The 26,975-nt window shown below is 29.8% G+C and overlaps 3 protein-coding genes across 4 annotated transcripts; all 3 read left to right on the top strand.

The window, feature by feature from the left end:
- The first annotated feature begins 7,655 nt into the window (after positions 1-7,655).
- On the top strand, positions 7,656-14,766 carry LOC114178248 (COP1-interactive protein 1-like). 2 transcript variants are annotated; one of them, XM_028064051.1, is made up of 5 exons: positions 7,657-7,794; positions 7,882-7,975; positions 8,268-8,343; positions 10,144-10,352; positions 10,502-14,766. In XM_028064051.1, exons 4-5 carry the CDS (start codon positions 10,262-10,264, stop codon positions 14,515-14,517), a joined length of 4,107 nt encoding a protein of 1,368 aa, XP_027919852.1. In that variant the 5' UTR covers positions 7,657-7,794; positions 7,882-7,975; positions 8,268-8,343; positions 10,144-10,261; the 3' UTR covers positions 14,518-14,766. The 2 variants fall into 2 exon arrangements, with proteins under 2 accessions (XP_027919851.1, XP_027919852.1); XM_028064050.1 differs by having other exon boundaries at positions 7,656-7,975.
- A 2,731-nt stretch (positions 14,767-17,497) lies between these two features.
- On the top strand, positions 17,498-20,520 carry LOC114179188 (protein trichome birefringence-like 23). The gene is made up of 3 exons (XM_028065429.1): positions 17,498-18,047; positions 18,437-18,714; positions 19,557-20,520. Exons 1-3 carry the CDS (start codon positions 17,699-17,701, stop codon positions 20,328-20,330), a joined length of 1,401 nt encoding a protein of 466 aa, XP_027921230.1. The 5' UTR covers positions 17,498-17,698; the 3' UTR covers positions 20,331-20,520.
- Positions 20,521-22,679: 2,159 nt separating this feature from the next.
- Positions 22,680-25,232, top strand: LOC114176468 (high mobility group B protein 6-like). The gene is made up of 9 exons (XM_028061516.1): positions 22,680-23,125; positions 23,325-23,441; positions 23,545-23,819; positions 23,927-24,032; positions 24,128-24,193; positions 24,281-24,451; positions 24,538-24,638; positions 24,725-24,809; positions 24,918-25,232. The coding sequence occupies exons 1-9, from the start codon at positions 22,754-22,756 to the stop codon at positions 25,050-25,052; spliced, it is 1,428 nt and encodes a 475-aa protein (XP_027917317.1). The 5' UTR covers positions 22,680-22,753; the 3' UTR covers positions 25,053-25,232.
- The last annotated feature ends 1,743 nt before the right edge of the window (positions 25,233-26,975 follow it).

Below are 26,975 nucleotides of genomic sequence, written 5' to 3'. Positions count from 1 at the left end.
TTATAATAGAATAATTTACATGTAAATATAATAATTATTTTAATTTATCTATTTAAAAATATTAATTGATCAATTAAAAGTTTAGAAAATATTTATATAATTAAATATGGTTTAAATAAAAGTATCTATACAGATAACTTTTATAGATAAAAACTAAAACAAAAAAAATTATAAAATTATTTAAAAATATGAAAGTATGTGATAGGTTTGGCACCATGTTGGGGGAGCGAGTTTAGTAACATATCAGTCCGATCAACTTGTTTTTGATGGACTAAAGATGGATTTGATAGGTTTTGTCACCCTTAATTATTACTCATAGATACGATAATAATAATAATGTGAATCAAAATTTCATTTTAAATAAATAAATTTTAAAAGAAAACAAATAGATATTTATATAAAATCAAATCAAATAATCAAAATTTACTTCTTGTATAAAATTTTAATAAAGGATTTTAAAGTTTACAGACTAAAAAAATAAAAATAAAAATATCCACCATATAAATATTAAAAATATGTTTAACATTATAAAATAATATAAAATTTTGGGAAATGAAAAAAAATGTCTCTAACCTCACTATAATTACTTAAAATAAATTAAAATCATGATATAATGATATGAACACATGAGTTACAGACTAAAAAAATAACATATATCTATATATGTGATTCAAAAAGATGAAAAATAAAATTTCTTTAAGTAAACAGATATACATCTCTCCTAGGTATTTGTATTGCACTTGAACTACTATTTACTCATGTGTCAAGTAAACACCTGATCATCATAATTTGAAAAAAAATAAAATGAAAACTCAAAGTACACATGGTGAGTTAACAAAATGTGTGAATCCATTATATAAAATCTACACTAAAATATTTGAACACATTAATAAGTTTATTATTTGCCTCGAAAAAGGTCATAAATTAATTCATGTTATCTTACTAACATTACACTCAAATCAAGGTACACTCGAACATCAAATTGTCCCATAATTTTTATTTCAATCAATAAGTCATAAACTTAAATGAAGGACCATCACTTAAACACCATAAGAGTGACTGAACGAGAAACTTTATAAGTTCCAAGTTCTAAAGACACTTATTTTATTTATAAGTTCACCCCCCCCCCACCTTTATTTGGTTTTAACACAAAAAGTTAACAACTTAATCTTCAGCAACTATTTACTATTTACACCACCATTCAAAGCGCATGCACCGCATTTACCGTCTTATTAAATAAATTCAAGTTTAACATAATTTAAATTTCATTAACACTTGTAAATTAATTCAAACCCGTCTTTAAACAAAAAGCGCACCTCCTTATATAAAATAATGACTAAAGTCCTTCCATAAATGTTATTTAATGCACAATTAATATTATACAATAACACACAATTCTATAATTATTATTCTAATCTCCTATAATTCTACAGTTGATCTGATGAACTCAATAATATTGTATATTATTATAATTATTTATGCTCATAAAAAATTTGTAATAACACATAAATATACATTGAAATAAGAAAAATGAAAAAAAAAATGATAACAAACTTACTAAAAGTTATATTAAAAATATTTTCTTTTATTTCGAAGAAAAAAAAATTAAACGATAATTATAAGAGCGGGGAATCGTATTGAAATTTGAAACAGAAAATAATGCACTAAAATGATTTTCAGAAACTTCACTGTTTTAAAACGCCGATTTTGAAAAAGAAAAAAGGTTTAATTATGTCTTTGGTCTCTATTTTGGAGTCAAAATCTCAAAATGGTACTTAAATTTTTAAAAGTCTCAAAATTGTCCTTTTTTTTATTAAAACGTCTCACTCTTTTTTCGTTAAGTCAAGGTTGATGCCGTTAGAGAGAGTGTCACGTGTCAGTTCATCGATATTCTGAATTTTTTATTTATTTTTTTTTGAATTTTTTTTTTGAATTTAAAAAAAAATCAAAAAATTGTCACGTGTCAAGCTGTCATCGTGCCATGTGGCAGTGACAGAGTGACGTGGCAGTGACCGTGACACGTGTCAATATTATGTCAGGTGTCATTTTCTTATTCTCAATTTGGTCCCTTTATTTTAATTTGTCTCAATTTAGTCCCAATTTTTGTAAAAATTAGTAATTTTGCCCCTCTCCAAATTGAAATCAAATTTAATTTTATATAAATGTTATACAAATATTTTTATTAAATTTGATATTTTATTCAAATTGATATTGTTATTATATATTTTTAACATAGCTAAGTTTATTTAAAATTATGTTTCACATTCAAATTTACTTAAAATTGTTTTCAAATTTTAAATTTATATGTGTTTTATTGTTACATGAACTAGTTAATTTATGAATCTTTTTCTATTAACATTATTTTCTATTAACAACTTTTAAAGCATTTTAAATAAAGTTCAATGTAAAATATTAATTAAATGAACTTAATTTGGTTAAAAATATTTACTTGAAATATCAATTTTGATGGAAATATTTGTGTACATTTGTATAGAAATTAAATTTGATTTCAATTTGGAGAGGGACAAAATTGCTAACTTTTACAAAAAATGGGACTAAATTGAGACAAATTAAGATAAAGGGATCAAATTGAGACTAAGGAAATGACACCTGGCATAATACTGACACGTGTCACTGTCACGTGACACGATGACAGCTTGACACGTGACAAATTTTTTATTTAAAAACAAAAATAAAAAAAAATTAAAAGTTAAAAATTAAAAATTAAAAAATTAAAAAAATCGAGGAACTGACACGTGGCACTCCCGGCGTCAACCTTGACTTAACGAAAAGGGCAAACATGAGACATTTTAACAAAAAAGGACCATTTTGAGACTTTTAAAAATTTAGGTACTATTTTTGAGATTTTGACTATAAAATGGAGACCAAAGACATAATTAAACAAAAAAAAAATATCAAGTTTGTGACCCGTGTTCAATACCCGAATTAAAATGTTGAAACGTACTATTACGTGTTTTTCTTAACGCAAAGAAAATAAAAGAAATTTTCTAATTAAATATGTTTTTTACCCATTAAAATTAAAGTTAGTTTCTCTTATGAATCAATTTAATTTTTTATTTTTATTAATGTATGAATTTAATTTTGTAAACTAAATTTTATTAAGTTTATTTAACATTTCAAACAATTTTTTTAGTTAATATTAAAACAAACATGTGTCAAACTGTGTAAATAAATTAAAATAATATAATAAATGTGTTTGAAATATCAAATAAACTTAATAAAGTTGGATTGAAAGAAAAATTAAATTCACATTTAAATAGAGTTAAATTAATTTAATATTTCCAATAAGGACTAACTTTAATATTTAATAAAAATATTTAATAAAAATACGAATTAAAAATATATATATTTGACCCAAAAATAAATGAAAGTATAAGAAGATAAAAAGTTGTTTTTTTAACCATTCTTGATTTTCTACTTATCATAATCTTAAAAATTTTAACTTTTTTCTCATTCTTTTCCTACTAAAACAAAAAAGTGAGTTGAAAATTCCAGTACCCATATGTCATTTATATGATTAAACATTACAGCATAGATCGTAGAGAAAATTGGCTTATAAAAAAAATAGATTATTGAGCTACCAGAAAGAACAAAAATAGAGAAATCGAGGAACATGCAAAGAGAATCCACCAAACGGTGAAGTACCTTGTACAAAATATTTTTAAAAACAATAATAAATCTATAAAAAGCTTACAATAACGTGACGTGTGACTTGTAATTGCAGGCATGTGGAGGAAACAGCCACAAACACAAACATGGAATTCAAACAACCAAGCGTGGCATCCTATCGTGCTCCTTTCTGGCATTTCAGTCCTAAATCATTATTCTTTTTTCTTTTTTTTTAAATTATGATTTATTTTATGAGAGGCAAAAAACATTCTCAATTTACGACTATAAATTTAATTTAATTGAGTCTATTTTTAAATAAAGTCCAACATTACAGCATGCAATTTATATATACCAAACAAAACTTGTATATCACACACACGCACTATATTATTAGGTTGCATCTAATTTATTCCAGAATGAAAAAAGTCAAATCTAATCTAGTTTCTATGTGTTTTTCTTTTATATATATATATATATATATATATATATATATATATATATATATATATATTGAGGAATTTTGATATTACTAACACGAAGATACCATGAAGAAGTGGAAAATATTCTCAAACGAAGAGCTTATTATTGTTTATCATCTTTAAAAGGTACTAAAAAGATTAAAAAGGATAATGTATATTAAAATTATTTGATTTTAATTCCTAAGTAATATAAAACTATAAAGTGTATTATAAGAAAAGTTAAATAGACCCATATAGTATCACGTTGGAATAAGTTACAAACTCTTAATTATATGCTTTAATTATATGCTATGGATGAATTGGTTAAAATTTGTTATATTTTACTAATATGATTTTGTTTGATTAAAATATATATTTAACCGATTGAATTATATATATATATATATATATATATATATATATATATTTATTGTACTTATCTTATTTGAAAGTGATTGTGTTATTCATATTGAATTATGCAAGTGTCGGTATCAAGGAAATTGTTATGTAAATATTTATAATAATAATAATTATATTACCCATGGTTTATAAACAGTCTCTTATGTTATGTTGTATCTATAACCATAAGAGAGTTTCTCCTATTGTATGTACGTTTACAAATATTAATTTTATCATTTAAAATATCATTTTTTGTTAAATTTTTAAAAATTAACTGTTATATTTATAATTTTTTTTATAGAATCGTTTATTTTTATTTTTTTATTTATCAACCGTTATTCTCTCACTTTTTTTATATATTTCACTTTATTTTTAATAAATATAATTTTATTTTATATATTAACTTAATAATATTATATTATCTCACCTATTAATATAATATTAATATCATTTATATTTAAAAAATACTTGCACACAAGTGCGACAACATTTGTGTGTATGCTAGTTTATGCAAAAATCATGAAGATTTACAAGAAAACTTTTATTATTAAATAAGTTGAAACGATTAAACCGAGATATACTTCTAAGTTATATATTTAGTAAAATATATATATATATATATATATATATATATATATATATATATATATATAACTTTCAATACTTATTTTATATATTAAAAATGCAATTTGTAATTTTTGTGTGTTATATAATTGTTAAACAACTTACATTTAATTTTGTTAGAACGAAATAAATTTGAATGAACTTCAAAAATTCACAATTTAGACTTTATCTGGGATTGGGAGAATATTATTATTTTTATTCTTGAAGGAGATTTACTTTTAGAAACAAACTCAATAGCATTTTAAGCAATTGTCTCAAATAATTTATTTTTCTAGAAACTTCTAAAATAAGCACTATTACAAACAAGTAGTTCTTTATTTATGTTTATTACCTTATAAGAGTCAAAATTTGACTTGCCAATTCAATCATAACTAATATTTTTATTATTGGAAATTTATGATATATTAATTGACACTTCTAACTTTTTAGTTCTAAATGAACATATTTAGTATCTAATCATATCCACTCCCCTTTTATTTTTAATAATTTGAGAACTACTTCTTTTTATTTCATTTATAAATATTGTATCAACTAAAATTTAGAAGAAAACTATTTTAAAAATCAAAAACTAAAGTTTTAAAATATTATTATTTTAAAAACTACAATTAACACAACTTTTTAAACCGGAAAAAAATATGTGTATTATTTATTAAGAATACGATGGAGATTTCTGAGAAAAAAAAATGTGGTTGCTGTTTAATTCAAAATATAATTGTTATAAGCATATATTTTAAAATTAAGAGGGAACACCAATATTTTGTAATATAACTCCTTCTTTTTATTCATTAAATAGACTTGATAGAGAAATAAAATAATTTATTAACGCAATTTTTCTATAGTCTTGAAAATATGTTAAAGAAAAAACAAAGCAACAGTCTTTCTCTTCTTAAACGTCAATATCCGAGAAACATGACCATTGTAGTGTGTGATCCACGAAAAAACATTACAAGTTAAGGAAAGTGACTAGTAACATTCTTATATATCACATATTTTCTATAAAAGATAATTTTGTTTAATAAAATAAAATTAGTATGAATAACAATTCTATATTCAAACTCATATTCACATTACTTTAATTTAAGATTATTCTGTCGACTCGAATCTTTTTTTTGAACTAGTTAAAAATAAAATATTACTTTGAAATGATTTAAAAGTTTTAATAAATTATTATTTGTAACTTTAACTGAATTCAAAACTCAACCTAATTTTTCAAAAAAATATATCAAAGAAGTTGATCCTATTAGGTACAAAGTTACAAGATGCGAACTTGAAGAAAATAATAATTTAATAGAAAACTGAAAACAAAGAGAGATAAGAGTTTGGTTGGGTATTTTTTTTTAAAGTGTTTAAATTATTCTACTAATACATTTTTTTTATTAAAATTAAACAAAGAACAATCTGCTTTATAAACTATGAAGTCTAGAGGATTTGATTTCTAGTTATTTGTCACCATCTAAATGAAAGGATTTAATATTTTACAGATTGTTACAAATAAGTAACATCTTCAATGTAAATTTTATGGGTTTAATTTGTTCACATTGATAGAATAAAGAATTTATTTTACAGCTGTATAATAAAGTTTCTGATTTTAATATTTATTAGTTTAAAAGTCATATCAAACATAATTTTTAATAATCTGATAATATAAATTTTGCATTAATAATATATAGCTGCTAAATTTATTAATTACTGCTATTTTAAAGAAAAGCACTTGATTTAATTAAATTTAGGACCACACGTATATTTCCTAATTACGTCTCAGTTAAAAAATAATTTTGATAAAGTTAATTGTATACAATTTCAAAACAAAAAATTCTTAAAATATATAAAAAAATTGAAGTTAATCAATGAGAATATGTTTGACTAATTTTTTTCATACAGGAGAGAAAAAAAACCAGAAGAACATAATTTCTTTATAAGTCAAAATTAATTTTGTATATAAACTGAATTGATAAAAAGGACCAGAAAGTTTGTATTTTTAACTTTTTAAAATCCCATTTCATTTTATTTTCTTTTTATAACCATACCCTAATTATTATACTTAAAGTAAAATAGAGAACAGTTTATAATTTTCATGTTCTTGAAGTTTTCTGAAAATTCAGTCGATATCTCAATCCTATTTTGGCCTTATTCGACTATCTTTTACTTGAATAATTGCGTGATAAATTAGAAGTTTATATTAATAAAAAAATTGTATATTTTAGTATATATATTAGGACAAATGAATAAAAAATAGAAGAAAAATAGGAAATTGAAATCTTAGAAAATACTAGTATGAATTTTATAAAATAAAAAACCGAAACACTAATAATACAGTGTCCAGAATTTCAAATAATGATGGCATTGTGGTAATAAAGAGAGAAAGAAAAGGGTAAAGATTTGAAAAACAATCCAAAGATTCCATTCCTGAGATTTGAAGGTGTAAAATGCTGGCGTCTCTTGAGAGCGCTATAATCCAAACAAAACAAAGCAACTTTTTGATATCATTACATTTTTTTTATAATTAATATTTATTTATTTATCATTTAATTTTACAAACTTTAACCAAACCAAAGCAAAACAAACTCTGTCTCTCTTGAAGCTCCCTTTCAGTCACTTCTTTCCCTTCAATCCTTCTCTTTTCTTTTCTCAGAGTTTCGATCCTCTGCTCCCGCTTCTACGATCTTCCTTCCTAGTTTCGCTGGTGACCGTCGATTTCCTATCCTCAGTCTTTCTTAAATTCCTCCATCACTTCAGTTTTAAGCTCTTACGTTTCCGTGAACCGTTTCAGCTTTGGATTCGATCGGATCAACTTTGTTTACTTCGTAATTCAGCTTCTCCTGTTTCTTTGATTCTTTTTTTCTCTTTCTCTGCAGTTGCGCAAGGTAAACTTTCGTAGCTCTATCTGATCTTTAATCTTTGATATGAATTTTTATTGTCTTGTTATTTTTGTATGTCGATCTTGAACCACTGTGTTCTTTGCCATGCTCTGAATTTTAAGGACACAAATAATAAATTTGCTTAGATATTACTGACAGTTGACAGAGGAAGAAACCTATTGCTGCTGCTATGTAAAATTATCTATAGTTATTTTTTTTGGTAATTTTATTATCAGGTGATGCATTGATTTAATTTGAAGCTCACTCGCCCTTCCTCTTTTGTAATTTTTCTCTACAGGTAGCTGCAATTTTGCTTTTGGAGCTTAGCCGATTCTTAAGAGAAGAGTAGAAGGGAAACGGAAACCGTATCTCAGGTACCTAAATCGGATTTCGCAAAATAATGACAATTATGCGAATCTTGAACATCAAGATGGTGCTTGCTATCTGTTTTCTTCTATTTTCCCTCCCAAAGATGGTTTTCTTTTTTCCTTTTCTCAGTTTCATTCATCAATTGTTTTAATTCACTTGAAATTAGCTGAGAGAAAAAGTAGTGTTTTTGTTGAGCTGTGCCGTTTGATTTCCAATCTGTTTCTGGGGTGATTCCAAGAGTTGCTGACGTGGTGTCAGATTATTGTTGCTGTCCCAGACTAGTTGCTCTATTTCTATTTATCTTCTTTTTTAACTTTTTTTTAATAAAAAAAGTACTTATAGTCATAAAATACTTATGGTCATAAAAATACGTATGTATTTATTTCATTTTTATATCTGGTTCTGAAAATTTGAAGTCTGAGAAGGTGAGGGAATAAAACGTTGGTACAGCGATGATAGTCATAACATCTATTTATTGAGAATCTGACCCTGAAGGTTGGGCCCAAACAATTACACGTTATGCCTTTCGTCCTCGTTATTTTGTAGATTATATATTTTGCCCTTAGTTTATCCCATAATTGAACCCTATTTCACTTCCTCACAAAGTGAAATAAAGCCGCTAAAGCACGAGGCACGAGGCCTCTCTTTTTTAGCATTGGATTGATGAGTTAACAAAATAATAGTAGTTTCTGTTTTGAATAAAACCTTTGTGCTTGTACAATCTTTCCTTATATTGTAATATATTTGATAAAGATAATAGAAATAGAGAGAGAAAACAAGCGAAGAAAGGGAAGAGAAATACAGTGTAAATGATAGTTTTTAGTTGAAGAGAAACTAAGAAACAATAGAGTGGAAATGAACTTTTTGAGATTATTTGATTTAAAAAATAATAAAAATAATAATTTTTTATTCCTAATTAACATTAATATTATTTATATTAGTTATTAATATTGTTTTATTATCATTATTATCGTTAATATTACTTTATTTATCTACTACAACAAAAATAAGTTTTGAGAAAAAAAAGAAACCTAAGCCTCCCACAATCAATTGAGAACCACGAAATCTATGAACGTGTTTTTTAACTAAAAATTGGTAATGCACAAAATAATCGGATTCTGTTCCATAATATAATCAATCATGTTATTCATTGCTATTTTATGGAAAAACATTTTTTGGGTCCCACGTGATTTTTTTTTTACTACCAAACTACTCAATTCTCTTTTCTTCCCCTTCTCTCTCTTATCAAACTCACCGTAAATTTCCTGCATCATCTTTTGCTAGTGATATCTAGGAAAAATATTTTACTTTAAATATTTTTGTTCACACATCAAATATTGCACCCCACCATCTTGGTGGGCAAAGATGCTGTTGAACAAAATCCTTTGTGCCCACGAATATCACATGCACTCTTACTACTGTTATAACTAAAACAACGAGCAAAAAAAGAAAAAAACAAGTCTTTGAAAGATAGAAGTTGATTATACAAGTCCTTTAATGATAAAAAAATTGGAAATTATGCTTTTAAGATCAATACAATTTTGGGACATCACTGACTGAAATTAATGACCAAGCGCAGATTTGGTGATCACAGATTGTAATTTCTACCATTTAGGGACTCGTGACCAAATTGAATAATTCAGGAACTGGTTCTACATGTTTCAGTTGGTCTCCTATAATTTATTTTAGTCGTTTGATAGATATAAATAAAATTTTGATGGCTCAAAAAGTACCTAGATTTGTAGTCTCGTTATCGACGTATCTGAATATTTCTCATAAACATCTACAAATTTGTGTGGTTACAGGGCTCAAAGTATCAAGGAATTGTGTTAAAATTTTCCACTTCTGACTTCTAGGAACCAACGTGGGGAACATACTATCTTGATGTGATCCTTCTAAGAAGTTCAAAATCTATAAGAAAAGATGGTGAAACATCGCCTTAGAGACTCTATCAAATCTTTGTTTGGAAGTCATATTGACCCTAATAAAGAAGAGCTCCACGTAGCTAAAGCAGGTATAATTTTTTATCAAAGGCAAAATTCAGCTGCTACTATGACCGCATGATATCATATCTCTGAAAATAGTGATGAATAGTTTACTATGATCTACAAGTATATCACGCCATGATGATCAAACCAATGATTTGTAGTACTTTTCCTACAGATATTGAAGACAAAGTGAAAGAAATATTGAAACTTATTAAAGATGACAACCTTGAAGAGGATGGTACCCCAGTGCAACTTTCCAAGAGAGAACCACTTGTTGAACTGATTGAAGATTTCCACAATCAATACCAATCACTGCATGCGCAATATGATAATCTAACTGCTGAGTTAAGGAAAAGGATCAAGGGCAAGCGAGAAAATGGGAGTTCTTCATCCAGCTCGGACTCAGATTCAGGTTCAGATTATTCTTCAAAGGACAAAGGCAACAAAAACGGACAACTGGAAAATGAATTTCAAAAGACAATCGATGGCTTAAAGCAAGAGCTTGAAGGGGTGCATGCAGAAGTGGCTGAATTAAATCGGAAGTTGACAATTTCACATGAAGAGAATGCTGAACTAAGTAAACAAGTGGATATTGCTGGCAAAAAAGAAGCTGAACTGAGTCAAAGATTGGAAGAGTTGAAGATAGAAAAAGATAGTTTGATCATGGACAAGGAGACAGCTCTCCAACAGATTGAGGAGGAGAAGAAGATTACTAATGGCCTCAAAACCCTTGTTGATCAACTGAAAGATGAGAAATTAGCTCTTGGCAAAGAATTAGAGGCAGTTACGGGTGAACTTTCCGTTCTCAAACAGCAGTTGGAACACGGAGAACAGAAAATGACAGGTATAAGCCACAATCTGGAAGTTGCTGAGGAAGAAAACAAATCTTTAAAAGAGCAACTTTCACAGGCTTCAAATGAGGTTCAGCTGGCTCAGAGTAGAATACAAGAATTTGTAGCTGAATCAAGTCAGTTAAAAGAGAAACTTGATGAGAGTGGAAGGGAAATTAATGCCTTTACTCAGATGCATGAAGGTTTTCAGAAAGAATCCTCAAATCGTATTGGGGAACTTGAGGCACAGGTCACCAACCTGGAGTTGGAGTTAGAATCACTGAAAAACCAGAAAAGAGATCTAGAAGTACAAATGAAGAGCAGCAACACTGAAGCAAGGGAGCTAGGAGAGCACAATTCAGGCCTACAAAACCAAATATCACAACTCGAGTTGAAGTCCAAAGAAAGAGAAGAAGAGCTATCTGCTATGGTGAAGAAACTTGAAGATAATGAGAATGAGTCATCTTTGAAAATTTCAGATTTAACATCTCAGATAAACAAGCTGCTAACTGATATTGGGACACTACATACTCAAAAAAATGAACTCGAAGAGGAGATAATTTTTAAAAGTAACGAAGCTTCCACTCAAGTGGAAAACATTACAAATGAGGCGAATGCATTAAAGCAAGAAGTGACGTCCCTCCAGCACCAGAAATCTGACTTGGAAGCTCAGTTAGAAGAAAAAGTCCACGAAAATTCCAAGAATATGATTGAAATGCAAACTCTGAAAGAGGAAATTGACAGAAAAATCCTTGAACAAGAGAGACTTCTGGAAGACAGAGAAAATTTAGCCATGCAGCTAAAGACATTGGAATCAGAGATGAACACCATTCAGAACAAAAACAGTGAAGCTGAAGAGCAAATAAGGACTAAAAGCCATGAGATCAGTCACATGAAACAGGAAATGTTGGAGCTACATGAAAAAATAGCAGAAATAGAGAAGATATCAACAGATAGAGAATCAAATTTGTTGATTCTCCGGGATAAGTTTATTAGCACAGAGCAAGCAGTTTCGGCTCAGATAATGGCCTCCAGTGAACAAATTAAGAATCTTGAACATGATTTGGCATCACTGCAGAAAGAGAAACAGGAATTAGAACAGCAGTGTGAAAAGCTGAAGTTGGAGGTGGATTCTATGCAGAACCAAAAGAGTGAAGTTGAAGAACAAATGAGAACTAAAAACCATGAGAACTCTGGACTACGAGAAGAAGTTTTGGGATTGCAGGGAACACTAGCTGTGCTGGAGAAGGCATTAGCTGAGAAAGAGACAGAGCTTTCCAGTTTACAGGAAAAGCTTCATGAAAAAGAGAGCGAGGCTTCAGGTCAAATAACTGGCTTCATAGCCCAGATTGATAATCTAAAACATGATGTGGTGTCCCTTCAGAATGAGAAACGGGAAGTAGAACAGCAGTGTGTAAATCTGAAGATGGAGCTGGATTCCGCACAAAACCAGAAAGTTGAAGTTGAAGAGCAGTTGAGAACTAAAGACCAAGAGTACACGGAACTGAGAGAGGAAAAATATGGATTGCAGGGTACAATTACTGCACTACAGAAAACGTTAGCCGATAAAGAGGCAGAGCTATCCAGTTTGCAGGAAAAGCTTCATGAAAAAGAGAGCGAGGCTTCAGGTCAAATAACTGCCTTGACAGTCCAGATTGAAAATCTAAAACATGATTTGGTGTCCTTGCAGAATGAGAAACAGGAAGTAGAACAGCAGTGTGAAAAACTGAAGGTGGAGCTGGATTCCTCTCAAAACCAGAAGGGTGAAGTTGAAGAGCAGATAAGAGCTAAAGACCATGTGAACACCGAACTGAAAGAGGAAATTTCGGGATTGCAGGGAACAATTACTGCACTGGAGAAAAGATTAGCTGAGAAGGAGTCAGATTTATCCATTTTACAGGAAAATCTTCACCAAAAGGAGAGTGAGGCTTCTGCCCAAATATCTGCCTTCATAGTCCAAATTGATGATCTGAAACATAATTTGGTGTCCCTACAGAATGAGAAACAAGAATTAGAACATCAGTGTGAAAAGATGAAGATGGAGGTGGATTCCACACAAAACCAGAAGGATGAAGTTGAAGAGCAAATCAGAGCTAAAGACCATGAGAACACTGAACTGAGAGAGGAAATTCTGGGTTTGCAGGGAACGATTGCTGCACTGGAGAAAACATTAGCTGAGAAAGAGTCAGAGTTGTCCACTTTACAGCAAAAGCTTGACGAAAAAGAGAGTGAGGCTTCCGGACAAGTAACTGCCTTCACGGCCCAAATTGATGATCTGCAGAAAGACTTACTTTCCTTACAGAAAACAAAAGAAGAATTGGAGCTCCAGCATGAAAAAATTAGTCAAGAACATGCAGAAAGCCTTGTAATGGTAGAGAATGAAAAGAATGACATATCAAGCAGGTCTATGGATCTTACGAGAACACTAGAAGAGCGAGAAGACTCATATCAGAGGTTAAATGAAGAATATAAACAAATTGATGGTTTGTTTCAGGAATGCGTTGTCAAGCTTGAAGTTGCAGAGAAGAAAATTGAAGAAATGGCAGCAGAGTTTCACGAACGCATTGAGTTGAAAGATCAGAAGGTAGCTGATTTGGAACATACAATAGAAGACCTAAGAAGAGACCTAGAAGAGAAAGGAGATGAAATCAGTACTTTGCTTGAGAATGTTCGGATGCTTGAGGTTAAGCTTCGTCTGTCAAACCAGAAGCTTCGGGTCACAGAACAATTGTTGAGTGAGAAAGAAGAAAGCTTTAGGAAGACTGAGGAAAAGTTTCAGCAAGATCAGAGAGCACTTGAAGACAGAATTGCTATTTTATCAGCAATAATAACTGCCAACAAGGAAGCTTTCGATGGAATTGCCTCTAATGTCAGAGAGTGTGTGAACAGTGTCATGACTGGCATAGAAATTGTAAGCTGTCGAGTTTCTGATGACTGCAAAAATTACGAGGATTGTGTCTCTAACATTTCACGCGAGCTTGAGATTGCAAAGGGGCATGTGAGGGATATGAATAAGGAAAAAGAGCAGCTAAAGAGAGACAAAAGCCAGTTATTGGAGCAACTGCAAGTTAAAAATGAAGAAGAAGTGGCTTTGAGGAAAACAGTTGAGAAGTTAGAGGCAAAGAGTAGCAAGGAGGAATCAGAGAAGATGAATCTGACAACAACTGTAGAACAACTAAAGAAGACAGTTAGTGGGCTGGAGAAAATGATGAAAGAGAAAGAGGACGGTATGTTGGACTTGGGAGAGGAGAAGAGGGAAGTCATCAGGCAGCTGTGTTTGTGGATTGATTATCATCGCAGTCGCTATGACTATCTCAAGGACATTCTATCAAAGACTCGCGGTGGCCAGAGAGCAGCATAAACCCTCATTTTTCTACGCAGCTCGTTCAACTAGGTATGCATCATGTCATGGTCGTTCAATTTCTCATTACCTCATTTTTTCATGTCAATTGATTCTTTGTTCTTTTTATGTGTGTGTCTGTAATTCAATTTGTCCAGTATCAGGAGCATCGTGTAGAGCTAGTTTTGTTCCTCTTGAATTTTTTTGAATTGAATAATGTTACAGAGTTTTCTCCTTAATCGTTCACCGTAAATATTCTGAAAAAAGAAACAAGTGTCCAGTATCAAATTCCTGTTTTAATTATTTCATTTCTGTAACGCTTGTTTCTGTTTCTTGTTCCTTTTGCCGTCTCCATGCAGAATGTAAAATACGGTTTTATATTATATAATTTAAAATCATTTAGAATCATATGTTAAAACAACCCCTCTCCAAAAAGTTAGAAGGGTCTCTATCCAGTGCCAATTTATGCACCTTTTTATCAGAAAATATGTCCAATACATTTCCATGAATTTCCGCATGTTTGAGCAAGACACTAATTTTGTTAGTGAACTTGATTCGCTATTTATAGTGAAAACTTCTTTTTAATAATATTTTCATGCATAAATATCAAATTCAAGATTTTTGCTTAAACAAAATGGAAACCATTCTATTTATTGATTTTTAAAACAGTAACATTTAATTCACATGTTAAAACATATAATCTTTAATAATTAAAAATAGTAAATATTTGTATGAAAAATGTTTAGAAACTAGAATGATCCATGTTTAAGACAGGTTGGAGAAGAGAGAATGAGATTCGCAGTGCACTGTTTATTAGTCAATAATTAGCCATTATTAGTACAATGCTCAGCCTGCAGGAGGATGGAGCCAGCCATTATTAGTAACCCCACATGAGGATTATGAAAGAATGTTAAACAAGACAAAACTTTGTTACTTTATTTTAGTGCCTTCGATGCATTTAATAAAAATTGGAATTTTTATATGATAATCAGTAAAAAAAAAAAAATAATGTCTTGACATTTCAGATTAATTGTTCACAAAAAAAAAAAATCATTTCAACAACAGTCCAATTTGGAAAGTATTAACCTTCCACGTTCGCTGGAATATGTGTCGGTTTTTCTAATGTTTTTTTCTTAATAGTTTTTTATCCTTTGTCCTTTTTATTGTTCTGTGTACAAATTCTTATTTAGTGTGAAAAAAGGGTTCTTGTTATTATAAGAAAAGAATCAGCATTTTAAGAAATTAATATAGGATGACTTAGTAAAACCAAAACTATCAATGTTTATATATATATATATATATATATATATATATATATATATATCACAAAATTAACTGCATAATGTTTACAAATTTCAGTTCAAAGCTTTTTTATTTGTGTTTTGTGAGATCAAGACCTAACTAATCTTAAAAAAAAGTCAAGTTACTTGAAAAAAAAAAAGATAATAAAGTTAAATTGATGGACTTTTTTATCAATTCAAGCTCAGTGCATTGAAGAGGCAACAATAAAAAAACTTTGTACTTAACAAACTGATCTTAAAGAGATGGAAGCAAAAATATTTATATAACAAAATATATTAATTTACCTAAATATAAAACAAAATTTGGGGAAACCATCACCTTCCTAGGTCACAATGAAGAAGCACCACTGAACGTGCTAGTGAGTTAAGTGTTTGTTTTGTAGTGATGATAAATTACATGGAAACAAAATATATTTGAGATTTTTTTTTAACAATAATGGAAAGAACAGATTATATATATATATATATATATATATATATTAATTTCAAATTTATTTTAATTTATACCTTTTATGTTCATTGTATATCATAAAGAAAAATTAAATTAAAAAAACTAAAACGGTGTTTTAAAATATATATAATAAATTATCTTGTAATACATACTGTACTTTTACGTATAATCAATTATCATAAATAAGATAATTGAAAGAAATAATCAATTAAATTTTATTATTTAAAATTTTTAGATGAATCAGGCAAAATAATCCACTATTACTAAGTATCGCAGATTATAGTTTTACGTGGATTTATTTATTTATTGTATATTTATGGAGAAATAAGTTTTAAACAATTAAAAATCATCTCTACCTATTTTTAAGCAACTTAATGGATTCATTATGAATTTTGAGAGATTTTTTAAAGATTTTATTTATTTTTAAAACTTAATAATGATAATAATAATAATAATAATGAGAATAATAATAACGACAACAATAAACAAATAACAATAATTATTATTATTATTTTGAATAAAGAGATATCGGAAAAAAAATTCTTAAACACATCTAAATAAGTAATTATTTAATTGAAGAAAATATAACTAACTATTTTCTTAATTTTCTTTTGTTAAAAGTAATGGACTAATTACTTCCATCTTATGCGACCTTGCATACATTATAAAAGTCAAGACGTTAGTATTGTTTTGCTTCATAAGTTTTAGGGTAAAAAGTAAGAAGTAACTTTTTATTTTTAATAAAATAGCTATGGGATTTTCTAGTAATAAATAAGTAGAGGTGTATCAGTTAAAAAATAGCTAAAACATTGCAAAAGTAATATAAAATAATTAATATTGTTTTAAATTTTAAAATATTGATAAATATAAAATAATCCAGCATTAAAAAAGAATAGAGTATTAACTCAAAGCGTAATTAATACGTTATATTGTTAATAATATGTTGCCAATTGACTGGACGGGAAGGGGTTTAAGTCCCATTAAGATAAATATCTCACAACATTAAGAAATAAATATTCAACACAATGAAAAAGAAAAATTAAAATTATTGTAAAATGTGCTTAAAATATTAAATACTAATTTTAAAATTAAGTAAAAATTAAGATAAAAAATATATTTAATAAAAAGAAAATCAATTTTAGAAGGAGTACTCTGTTAATGCACTTTAATCATTGTTTTTCCATGGATCTGAAGTGAAACTAACAGAGAATGGTGATAAAATTGATAATTAAAAAGTGGGAAATAATAGGTGTTGAGAATCTTGTCTTGTCGTCAACACTAGTCGGTAACAGACATGGATCTACGAACCATTCCACATCTTCTCTCTGTTCTTTCTCCTTAGCTTCTTCACTTTCATTCCTCAAAAAGACACAACACAGAGGAAGTGAAGTCACTACTTCCTCTGTTCCATGTTCTGTCGCCGCTGTTTCTCCAAACAAAAAACACAAAAATGAGAACCGATTATTTGAAGCAGAACCTTCCCTTCCCCCACAGAAACATCTTCCTCAAGTTGCTCCTCACCCTCTTCTTCGTAGGCCTCGCTTTCCGTATTCTCTTCTTCCACTCCCTCTCCTCGCAGATTTCCCCTGTTCTCGAATCCCCATTTCCTCAAAAAGACATCTTATCACAGCCCCACGATCCTCCTCGCACTGAAGCTCTCTCACAACCAGTTTCCGAACCTCCACCTGTCGTGGAACATGTTCCCGAACCTCCACCTGACCTGGGACGTGTTCCCGAGCCTCCACCTGTTCTAGAATTCGTTTCCGAAACTGAAGATCAGCTTTCTCCCACAGAATCAGGTGAGTGGTGGGTTCTTTTTGTGTTAACCCCTTTGTCAGAACAATATTCGCACGTGCGTTTAGATCTACAACTCTGATATTCGTGGTCATGGCTAATTATGGCACCATACCAAGCTGAATAGCTATCTGTGTTACATTAAGTAGATGGGCTTACTTTTTATGTACTTTGAGTCTAGTTTTTACGAATTAGAAACCAGATGTAACTTTTAGAATAGTTAATCAGATGAAAGAAACAAGTCAATGCTGGAGTCAACTAGCACGAATAGGTTATTTTAACTTAGTCGGTGGTGGTGTAGAGTTTGAGGTCTCGCACACATGTTGTTTAAATTTTTGAATAAGCTGGTTGGATTGTGAATGTGTGGTTCTGAGTTGAGCTTGATTGAATGCAGAACAATGTGATTACTTTAATGGGGATTGGGTCCGGAATCCGTCTGGTCCAGCTTACACCAATGAAAGCTGCGACCTTATTGAACCTCCTCAAAATTGCTTGAAGAATGGAAGACCCGACAGAGAGTTTCTGTATTGGAGGTGGGCTCCTAGACACTGTGATTTGCCTCAGCTTGATCCAAAGAAGTTTCTCAACATTATGCGGAACAAAGCCTGGGCACTCATTGGTGATTCCATTTCCCGCAACCATGTTCAATCCCTGCTTTGCATTCTCTCCCAGGTATGTATTACCATATCATTAGGTCCAAATGTTGCTTTCCCTTTTGTTCGATTGTTTCTATGAGGATCAGACAACTGCTTTTGGAACCTAAGTTTTTCTGTGTTGGACCAGATCTTGTTTCTGGTTCCAGTGTCTAACCTTGGAGGTTGGATTTATTTACTCTGAAAATTAAAATGAAGAATCTGTTGATGTATGCTTCTGTTTGGCTGCACTTGTTTGCGTAAATAAATCATGTAGTAGGCCTGAGTACTAGGAAGTTATATGTTTACAGTCACTTATAGGCATGAACCTATGATTTAGTGCATGAGAGTTAAGTAAAATCTTTGTTTTTTACTTCCAAGCTCTGTTGAAATTGCATCAGAATCTAGTGTCTTGTAGATTTGGATACTATACAAATATTTGAAAACGTTGTTCAATTCATCCACAATAGCGTCATTTTGGTTTACAAGGCTTGATTTGAACTTCCATTGGAACGATTATTGATTTTGGTAAAGAAGTCCATGCACCTATGGTTGCAACTATAATTTTGTTAACATAAGCTGTAATATAATCTTAGTAGGTTGGTTTTTACCTGCTCAATCTAACAAAACCGATTTGTAACACAAGGTTTATATCCCACTGATATACTATAATTTGTCGATGGATCTCCAACACTTATTCTACTCCATGGTACATCTTGGTTTTCTTAACTGTCGGTACTAGAAAATATGATCACAATGCTACAGAGTATAATGTATTTTAGAAATTATTGTGGCCTATATATACATATATACTGGTGTTATTCTCGGGAACCATTGGAAGAGGAGTGATTCACACTTCACACGAACTATTTTGTCCTTCAGGTGGAACAACCTGTCTTAGTCTACCATGATGAGGAATACAAGAGCAAAAGCTGGAACTTTCCCTCGTACAACTTCCGTATATCAGTGATTTGGTCTCCATTTCTTGTGGAAGCTGCTATATTTGAAGACATAAATGGAGTTTCGAGTTCTGAAGTGGAGTTACATCTTGACAAACTGGACAGTAAATGGACGGATCAATACCAGGACTTCGATTACATCATTATTTCAACAGGGAAATGGTTTCTGAAATCTGCAATCTACTATGAGAATGACACCATCTTAGGTTGCCACTCCTGTCCCAAGAGGAACCTGACAGAGCTGGGATTTAACTTCGCATACCGCAAAGCCTTGAAATCTGTGATGAACTTCGTAGTTTCTTCAGATCACAAAGGGATGGTTTTTTTCAGGACATTCACAGCGGATCATTTTGAAAACGGGGAGTGGTTTAGTGGGGGAACTTGCAATAGAACAGCACCGGTCAAAGAAGGTGAGATGGAAAGAAAATATCTGAATCAGATGCTTCGTGACATAGAGTTAGATGAGGTTGGAAAAGCAGCATCTGAAGCTTCAAAAACTGGTGTGAAGTTTAAGGTTGTTGATTTTTCTGCACTCTCACAATTGAGACCTGATGGCCATCCTGGTCCATATAGGCAATTTCAACCATTTGCAAAGAACAAAAAAGCTCAAGTTCAGAATGATTGTCTGCATTGGTGCTTACCTGGTCCAATAGACACTTGGAATGATATAATAATGGAGATGATTGTGAAGGGGTGAGAAAAAGAAAACCAGTTAAATTCCCCCATACATTTGTGAATATTGAGTGAATTGTTACTCTGATTCTTGATATTCATATTTATACAGAAGGATGATGGAGATTGAAGACAAATATATTGAATGTAGCAAAAGAGACTCTAAATATTAGTTTATAGTTAATTTTGATATGCAAGTGCATGAGCATGAAAAATCCCTTTTTGTTTAGTATTTATTTATTTATTCCTATTCAGAAAATATATTAAATTGTCCTCGAGATGCTGTTTTTCATGTTGTTTGGTCAACTGTTTTTGTAGATTTTTCTTTTGTCTTGGCTTGAGGGTATGTTAGTTCCACATTCTAAGAGGTGAAAACTTGTGGATTTAATTAATGACTTAATCATCAATTTAATCTGTAGATATGTAAGGGCTCTTTGTTTAGTCATGAATAAAAAAAATTAATCTATAATATGTATAAAGAAATTAAGCCTCTAATATTATTGTTCCATAACAAGATGGTTCCTCATCTATTGTCAAATTAATATTTCAAAACATATGTTAATGGTATGACTTTTTACTAAATTATGGTCATAATGTAATTGATTATATATATTTTTTATTTTATTTTTATGATGATAATAATAATGATAGAAATGTTAATAAAAAATATGACTTTTTTAATAAAAATATTTATTTTCATTCTCTTTTTCACTTTCTTTATTTCCAATCAAAAGAAATCATATATATATATATATATATATATATATATATATATGGATATAAATAAATTACTTTATTAATGATTTTATCTCTGGATTATGTAACTATTTCTTTACTATTATATAAGGTATATCTATTTTCTTTTTCAATTATATTCTTTAATAAATAACTTTTTTAAACTAAAATAATTATTTTGTTCATTTTATCCTTTTAAGTAATGGATTCTTAAACTAAAATAATTATCATACTCATTTTAGTTATTATTTTTTAATAATTTTAATTATTATTTTTTAAATTTGATCTTTTTTAAAATTAATAATTTTTGAAACTAAAATAGCTATCTAGAATAAAAAACTTACCTAAAAAATGATTTCAATAAAATTATGAAATTTATTTTTATAGTTATAGCTTTTTTAATTTTTATCATAAAAAAATATAAAAAAAATAAATACACTTTGTAACGTATATGCATATATTTTCGTTAATGAATAACTATTTAAATTCAAATAAGTAAGTACTAAAAAGATAAAATTGAAAAATAAATTTTATTATAAATAGTTATTTTAATTCTAAAAATACTTATTGACTAGGTCAAATTAAAAAAAAATCATATATACAGAAAATGAAAATTTCTTTTATTAATGTTAATTAAAAATGCATGCGTTTTACTTTTTTTTATAATAATAACAATAATAAAACTATTATTATAATTATGAAATTAAATATATAAAATTTTTATAATTTTATTGTAAAAATTATTTTAAATTATTATTTTTTAAAAAAAACTGTTAATTCGAAAAAATTATTAAATTTAAAAAATAATAATAAAATTGATAAAATAATTATTTCAAAAATAAATTTAGAAAATAAATCTACATATAAGAAAAAAGAATCTCATATAAATTAATAAATTAATAATATATACTAAACATGTCTATGTGTCTATGGATAAATAACGTGAAAGGTGAAATTTTAAACCACAAATAATTTTTTTCTGTTAAAAAGGTCGTGAATAAATCTATGATTATTTTTTTCTCTGTAAAGGTCGTGATTAAATATACGATTAAATAAAAGAGAGTGGTGTCGGCCATAAATATTAGGACTCAAGTCGTGTGGATAAGATTTATTTATTTTTTTGCCTTTTAATATTCTCAAAGTTTTGAGTTTTGTCGCTGTATAATTGATTAATTTATTTTCTTAATTTCATAAATTTGAAAAATAAAATAATAAAATATAAAAGCAATCAAAGCTTGTCATAGAAATGAAAATAAAAGTAATGTTTTCGGAATATAGAACAAATTATATACAAGACTTCATTTTAAGAAAATAAACTCATCTTGACAAGTCTCGTAAATGATTTATAACAACAAAAGAGTACGTTGGTATTATTTTCACTAACAGCCATTCATTTCAAAAGTTCAAATCCAAGCAGTAATGTAATTTCAATTTATAAGTTTTATGTGTATTATAAGAATTAGTTACCTTACTGGTTTAAAAGTATCCTTTAATAGTTATTAATTATGTGGATTTTCAGAAATTCAAAATATCCCCAAACATGGTAAAAACGGTCAAATAATTAAAGCAGAGGCACCCCTCTTTCAAATTTGAAAATTCCTACCGTTGCTCCAGTTATCCTACATAAGACCTTGTTCACTGTCCAAAATAAACTCACTGTTTAGAACAATTCTTCAGAAAAAAACTCTTAAACGCTGTTCTTTTGCTTCATCGATGGGTGACACAGTTGTTCCGGTAGCCACAAAGAGGGGGAGGGGCAGAAAGGCCCTGAAGGAGAAAATCCCATCAACAAACGAGGTCAACATTATCGCCGGAAAGGTTTCTGAGTCTCCGGCGAGTCCAATTTCAGCCTCGTTGAAACAAGATTCCAAGAAGCAGCAATCTTTCGAGAAAGAATTGCTCGAGATGCAGGAAATGTTGCAGCAGATGCGCCTCGAAAAGGAGAAGACCGAAGAGCTTCTGAAGGTTAAAGACGAGGCTCTGAAGCAGAAGGACGCAGAGCTCGAAAACCGTGGCCGTGAACAAGAGAAGCTTCAAGTTGAGCTGAAAAAACTGCAGAAATTGAAGGAGTTTAAACCAACTATGGTGAGTTCAGTTCATCTCTCTGACGGATGCTTAAATTTTATCACGGTCTTCAAATATGTTTAGGGTTTCATCGGGATCACTGATCTTGTAGACATTATGTTTGTGTGATTGCAAATCTTTTTTAAAGGTTTGATTTTTTTTTATTTCCCTGTGTTTTCTTTTATTTATTTATGTGGGTGTTTCTGTTCTGTGTGTGTAGAATTTGCCTGTGATGAAAGATAATGAAACAAAGAAGGACAAGAAGAAGAAAACAGGCTCTGAGAAGAAAAGGCCTTCCCCACCTTATATTTTGTGGCTGAAAGATCAATGGAATGAGGTAAAACCAAGTTATTATGTGGAATAATTTTTTTTTATTTCCTTCTTTCATTTGTTAGTTTCGCTTGAATTCAATGGTTCAATGGTTTTAATGTATGCTGCAGATAAAAAAGACGAACCCAGAGGCAGAATTTAAGGAAACTTCTAACATGTTGGGGGCTAAATGGAAGACTGTGAGTGCAGAGGAGAAGAAGCCTTATGAGGAGAAATATCATGCTGAGAAAGAAGCTTATCTGCAAGTGATTGCCAAAGAAAAGCGTGAGAGTGAGGCAATGAGGTTGTTTGAAGAGGAGCAGAAACAGAGGACTGCCATGGAATTGCTTGAACAGTACATGCAATTCAAACAAGAGGCAGAAAAAGACACCAAGAAGAAGAACAAGTAAATTTTAAAAACTCCCTCTTAGACCATTTACAATGCTGTTTGTGCATATTACACTTCTCTTCGTACCTTGTCTGGTTAGTGATGTTCGAATTGCATTTTCCCAGGAAAGAGAAGGATCCTTTGAAACCAAAGCACCCCATGTCTGCTTATTTCTTGTTCACCAACGATAGGCGTGCAGCTCTTATTGCCGAAAACAAAAATTTCTTGGAGGTAATTGCGTGTACTTTTTCTCCCATTTCTTGTTCATTAACCATCACTCTTTCTAAACAAAACAAAAAACATAAATTGTTGCTTCTTTTATTCAGGTTCCTAAGATCACAGCCGAAGAGTGGAAAAACATGACAGAGGAACAAAGGAGACCCTATGAAGAGGTTTGTTCATTTGGTCTCTCAACTCTAGTGATTATTTATTTATACAGGCATCGATTTCTTACAAATAATTTGTGTTGTAACCCTCAGATGGCAAAGAAGAACAAGGAGAAATATGCTTTGGAAATGGAGGCTTATAAGCAGAAGAAAAATGACGAGGCTGCACATCTCATGAAGGAGGAGGAGGAGCATATGAAACTTCAGAAACAAGAAGCCTTGCAACTGCTGAAGAAGAAGGAGAAAACTGATAACATAATCAAGGTATTTTTATTTTTCTTCTGTTCTCTTTCAGTTTCAAATTAAACCCTTGTCATTATACTAATGCTAACCCACCCTATCATGGCCAGAAAACAAAACAGAATCGTCAGAAGAAGAAACAGAACAAGGAAGACAAGAATTCTGATCCAAACAGGCCTAAGAGGCCTCCATCATCGTTCATCCTATTCGGGTAACTTCAACTTGCAAGTTAAACTAAATTGACAAAGTATTGTATATGGTGTTGTAGAAAGTTGAAATTTTGTTCTCTGCTCTCAGCAAAGAAGCAAGGAAAACTTTACAAGATGAAAGACCAGGAATCAACACATCAACCCTTAGTGCACTTGTCTCGTTGAAGTGGAAGGTATGTATTGCACCATATCTTGTTTGTATTGCACCATATCTTGTTCCACAATCAATATAGGTTTTGCTTAGAACAATCATTCAATTTGATTTTGTTATCATTGATTAGGAACTGAGTGAGGAAGATAGGCAATTCTGGAATAGCCAAGCATCTGATGCAATGGACGCGTACAAGAAGGAGATGGAGGAATACAACAAATCTCTTTCTGCAGTTGCAAACCAGGAGCTGAAAACTGAAGAATAAATGTAGAAAAAAAAAATCTCGTAGTGCATGTTCAAATTATATTGAATATGCTTATCTTGAAAGTTTAGTCGTAAATCTTGTTGTCACCCGTAATTTTCTTTACACGAGTTGTAAAGAAAATGGAACAATCATGTCTGGTTCATTTTTAGATTTAAAAGTACTACTGCCAATTTCTCTTAACTTCATTTTGTTATCCTAATCATGTTTACAAGCTAACTCTATTCCAAGAATCTCTTAAAATATTTTTAACATAAACAAAATGCAATTAGAAGTTGTTTGCATCACTCATGTGGAATATCTCTTTCCAAAGCAACGCATTTATTTAACATTATTTGTTGACACTGAAGAGTTGTTATCTGAGCAAGGAAGCCTTTTCAACAAACATGAGCCATAAATGCTAATAACACCTTTGACTTTTCCAGAGTGTTGTCGTGTGTAGTGCCTCTTGAATGCAATTCATTGTCTTTTATGGTCACCTCTGAGTATCTTGTGTAAGATGATGTATCTGGGCTGCGCCTACCCAGATGCCTATTTACAAACAAATAACTTTTTTTTTTTTTTGCATTTTTTTGTGATGTTTTTTTTAGCATCAAATGTAGACTCTTTTCTCGGTTTTCAAAGAGACCAATCTTTTTGTCAAATCAAACATCTATATTCACACTGTGTGACAACTTGGTTTGATGTGGTTCATTTGTGGAGAAGTTGAAATGAAGAAATAAGAAAAAGTTGTTCAAAGTTGGATAGACCGAGATGGGTGGCTTGATGAACGTTTTCGGATAAACTATTTAATTTAAAAAATAATAATTCCTGAGCATAAAAATATATCAACACTTACTTAATATTTATTTAGAGTGAAAATAAATAAATAAATATATATTATTGTTTTTAAATTTTTTGAATCTGAAAGACGACAGATTTGGAAAGTGTGTACACAACAACAAACACAAGAAATTCTCCGTCGTCGGTGTCAAAATATGCTTTATGAGGAAATCGAAAGAAGGCGTGCAACCCAGTTTTCATACACCTCAATCATTGAAAATAGAACTTAGATAAAAACTTTATTTGTTATTTATTGGATTAATATAATGTAAATGACACCTTACAAATTACAAATTGAGTTTAACAAATACACACTTCTACATATTTTTAACAAACACAATAAAAGGCTAATGTTTATAATATATTTTTTAAAACACAGGACCCATAAGTCTAACTGTATATTTATTTATTATAAACTCTTCTTACCCACATTGATAGAAGGTGAACATTTTCCTTTTGTTGTCATTGTGATATCAATTAATTAAGCATTACATATCTTAATTATTAATTGTAGAGTTATTGAAATATAGAAATACATTGGAGATTGAATCTAATTAATATAAAATTTAAATTATTAATTACTTTTTTAATTACCTAACAAAATTACTTTTAAACTTTCTAAAAATAAATTACTCTTAGGATAGAAATATTTTTGGTAATTGAAAAATATTCTGCAAAGACTCCTCGAGCAATTATTTTTAACACTAGTTAACTTTGAATTCAAAATGTTGTAAGATTCAAGAGAAATATGTTTTTGCAAAAGACAATTTGACATTCAAATTGAGATGTGCGTTAACAAACAATAAATATTATGATAATAAATGTAATTAATTTATCTCATAAATAGTTATTTATAATATATTTATTAGCTTTTACCCTAATTAGTTTAATATTATGGTAACATGTTTTAGTTCTTCTCTTCACCATAATTTATTTCTGTGTTCCAACATAAAATGGTATTAACTTAAGATATCTAAGTCATCTAGACATAATTTAATTGTCAAATATTGGAGATAAGCAGAAATCATCTCAGGTTAAATAGTCAAGATATTTTATAACATGTACAATACAGTAATTATTATGGTTTATAAAAAAATAATATTA

The sequence above is a fragment of the Vigna unguiculata genome, chromosome 3 (assembly GCF_004118075.2).
Source record: "Vigna unguiculata cultivar IT97K-499-35 chromosome 3, ASM411807v1, whole genome shotgun sequence".
NCBI classification, from domain to species: domain Eukaryota; kingdom Viridiplantae; phylum Streptophyta; class Magnoliopsida; order Fabales; family Fabaceae; genus Vigna; species Vigna unguiculata.
The sequence above is the reverse complement of the archived record's forward strand: the minus strand, read 5'-3'. Positions and strand labels throughout refer to the sequence as shown.

Coding starts and splice junctions, on each gene's coding strand:
- LOC114178248 (XM_028064050.1), top strand. CDS start 10,262: ATGGTGAAACATCGCCTTAGAGACTCTATCAAATCTTTGTTTGGAAGT. Junction 10,353..10,501: donor GCTCCACGTAGCTAAAGCAG/GTATAATTTTTT, acceptor CTTTTCCTACAG/ATATTGAAGACAAAGTGAAA.
- LOC114179188 (XM_028065429.1), top strand. CDS start 17,699: ATGAGAACCGATTATTTGAAGCAGAACCTTCCCTTCCCCCACAGAAAC. Junction 18,048..18,436: donor GCTTTCTCCCACAGAATCAG/GTGAGTGGTGGG, acceptor GATTGAATGCAG/AACAATGTGATTACTTTAAT. Junction 18,715..19,556: donor TGCTTTGCATTCTCTCCCAG/GTATGTATTACC, acceptor TTTGTCCTTCAG/GTGGAACAACCTGTCTTAGT.
- LOC114176468 (XM_028061516.1), top strand. CDS start 22,754: ATGGGTGACACAGTTGTTCCGGTAGCCACAAAGAGGGGGAGGGGCAGA. Junction 24,452..24,537: donor AAACTGATAACATAATCAAG/GTATTTTTATTT, acceptor TATCATGGCCAG/AAAACAAAACAGAATCGTCA. Junction 24,639..24,724: donor TCATCGTTCATCCTATTCGG/GTAACTTCAACT, acceptor CTCTGCTCTCAG/CAAAGAAGCAAGGAAAACTT.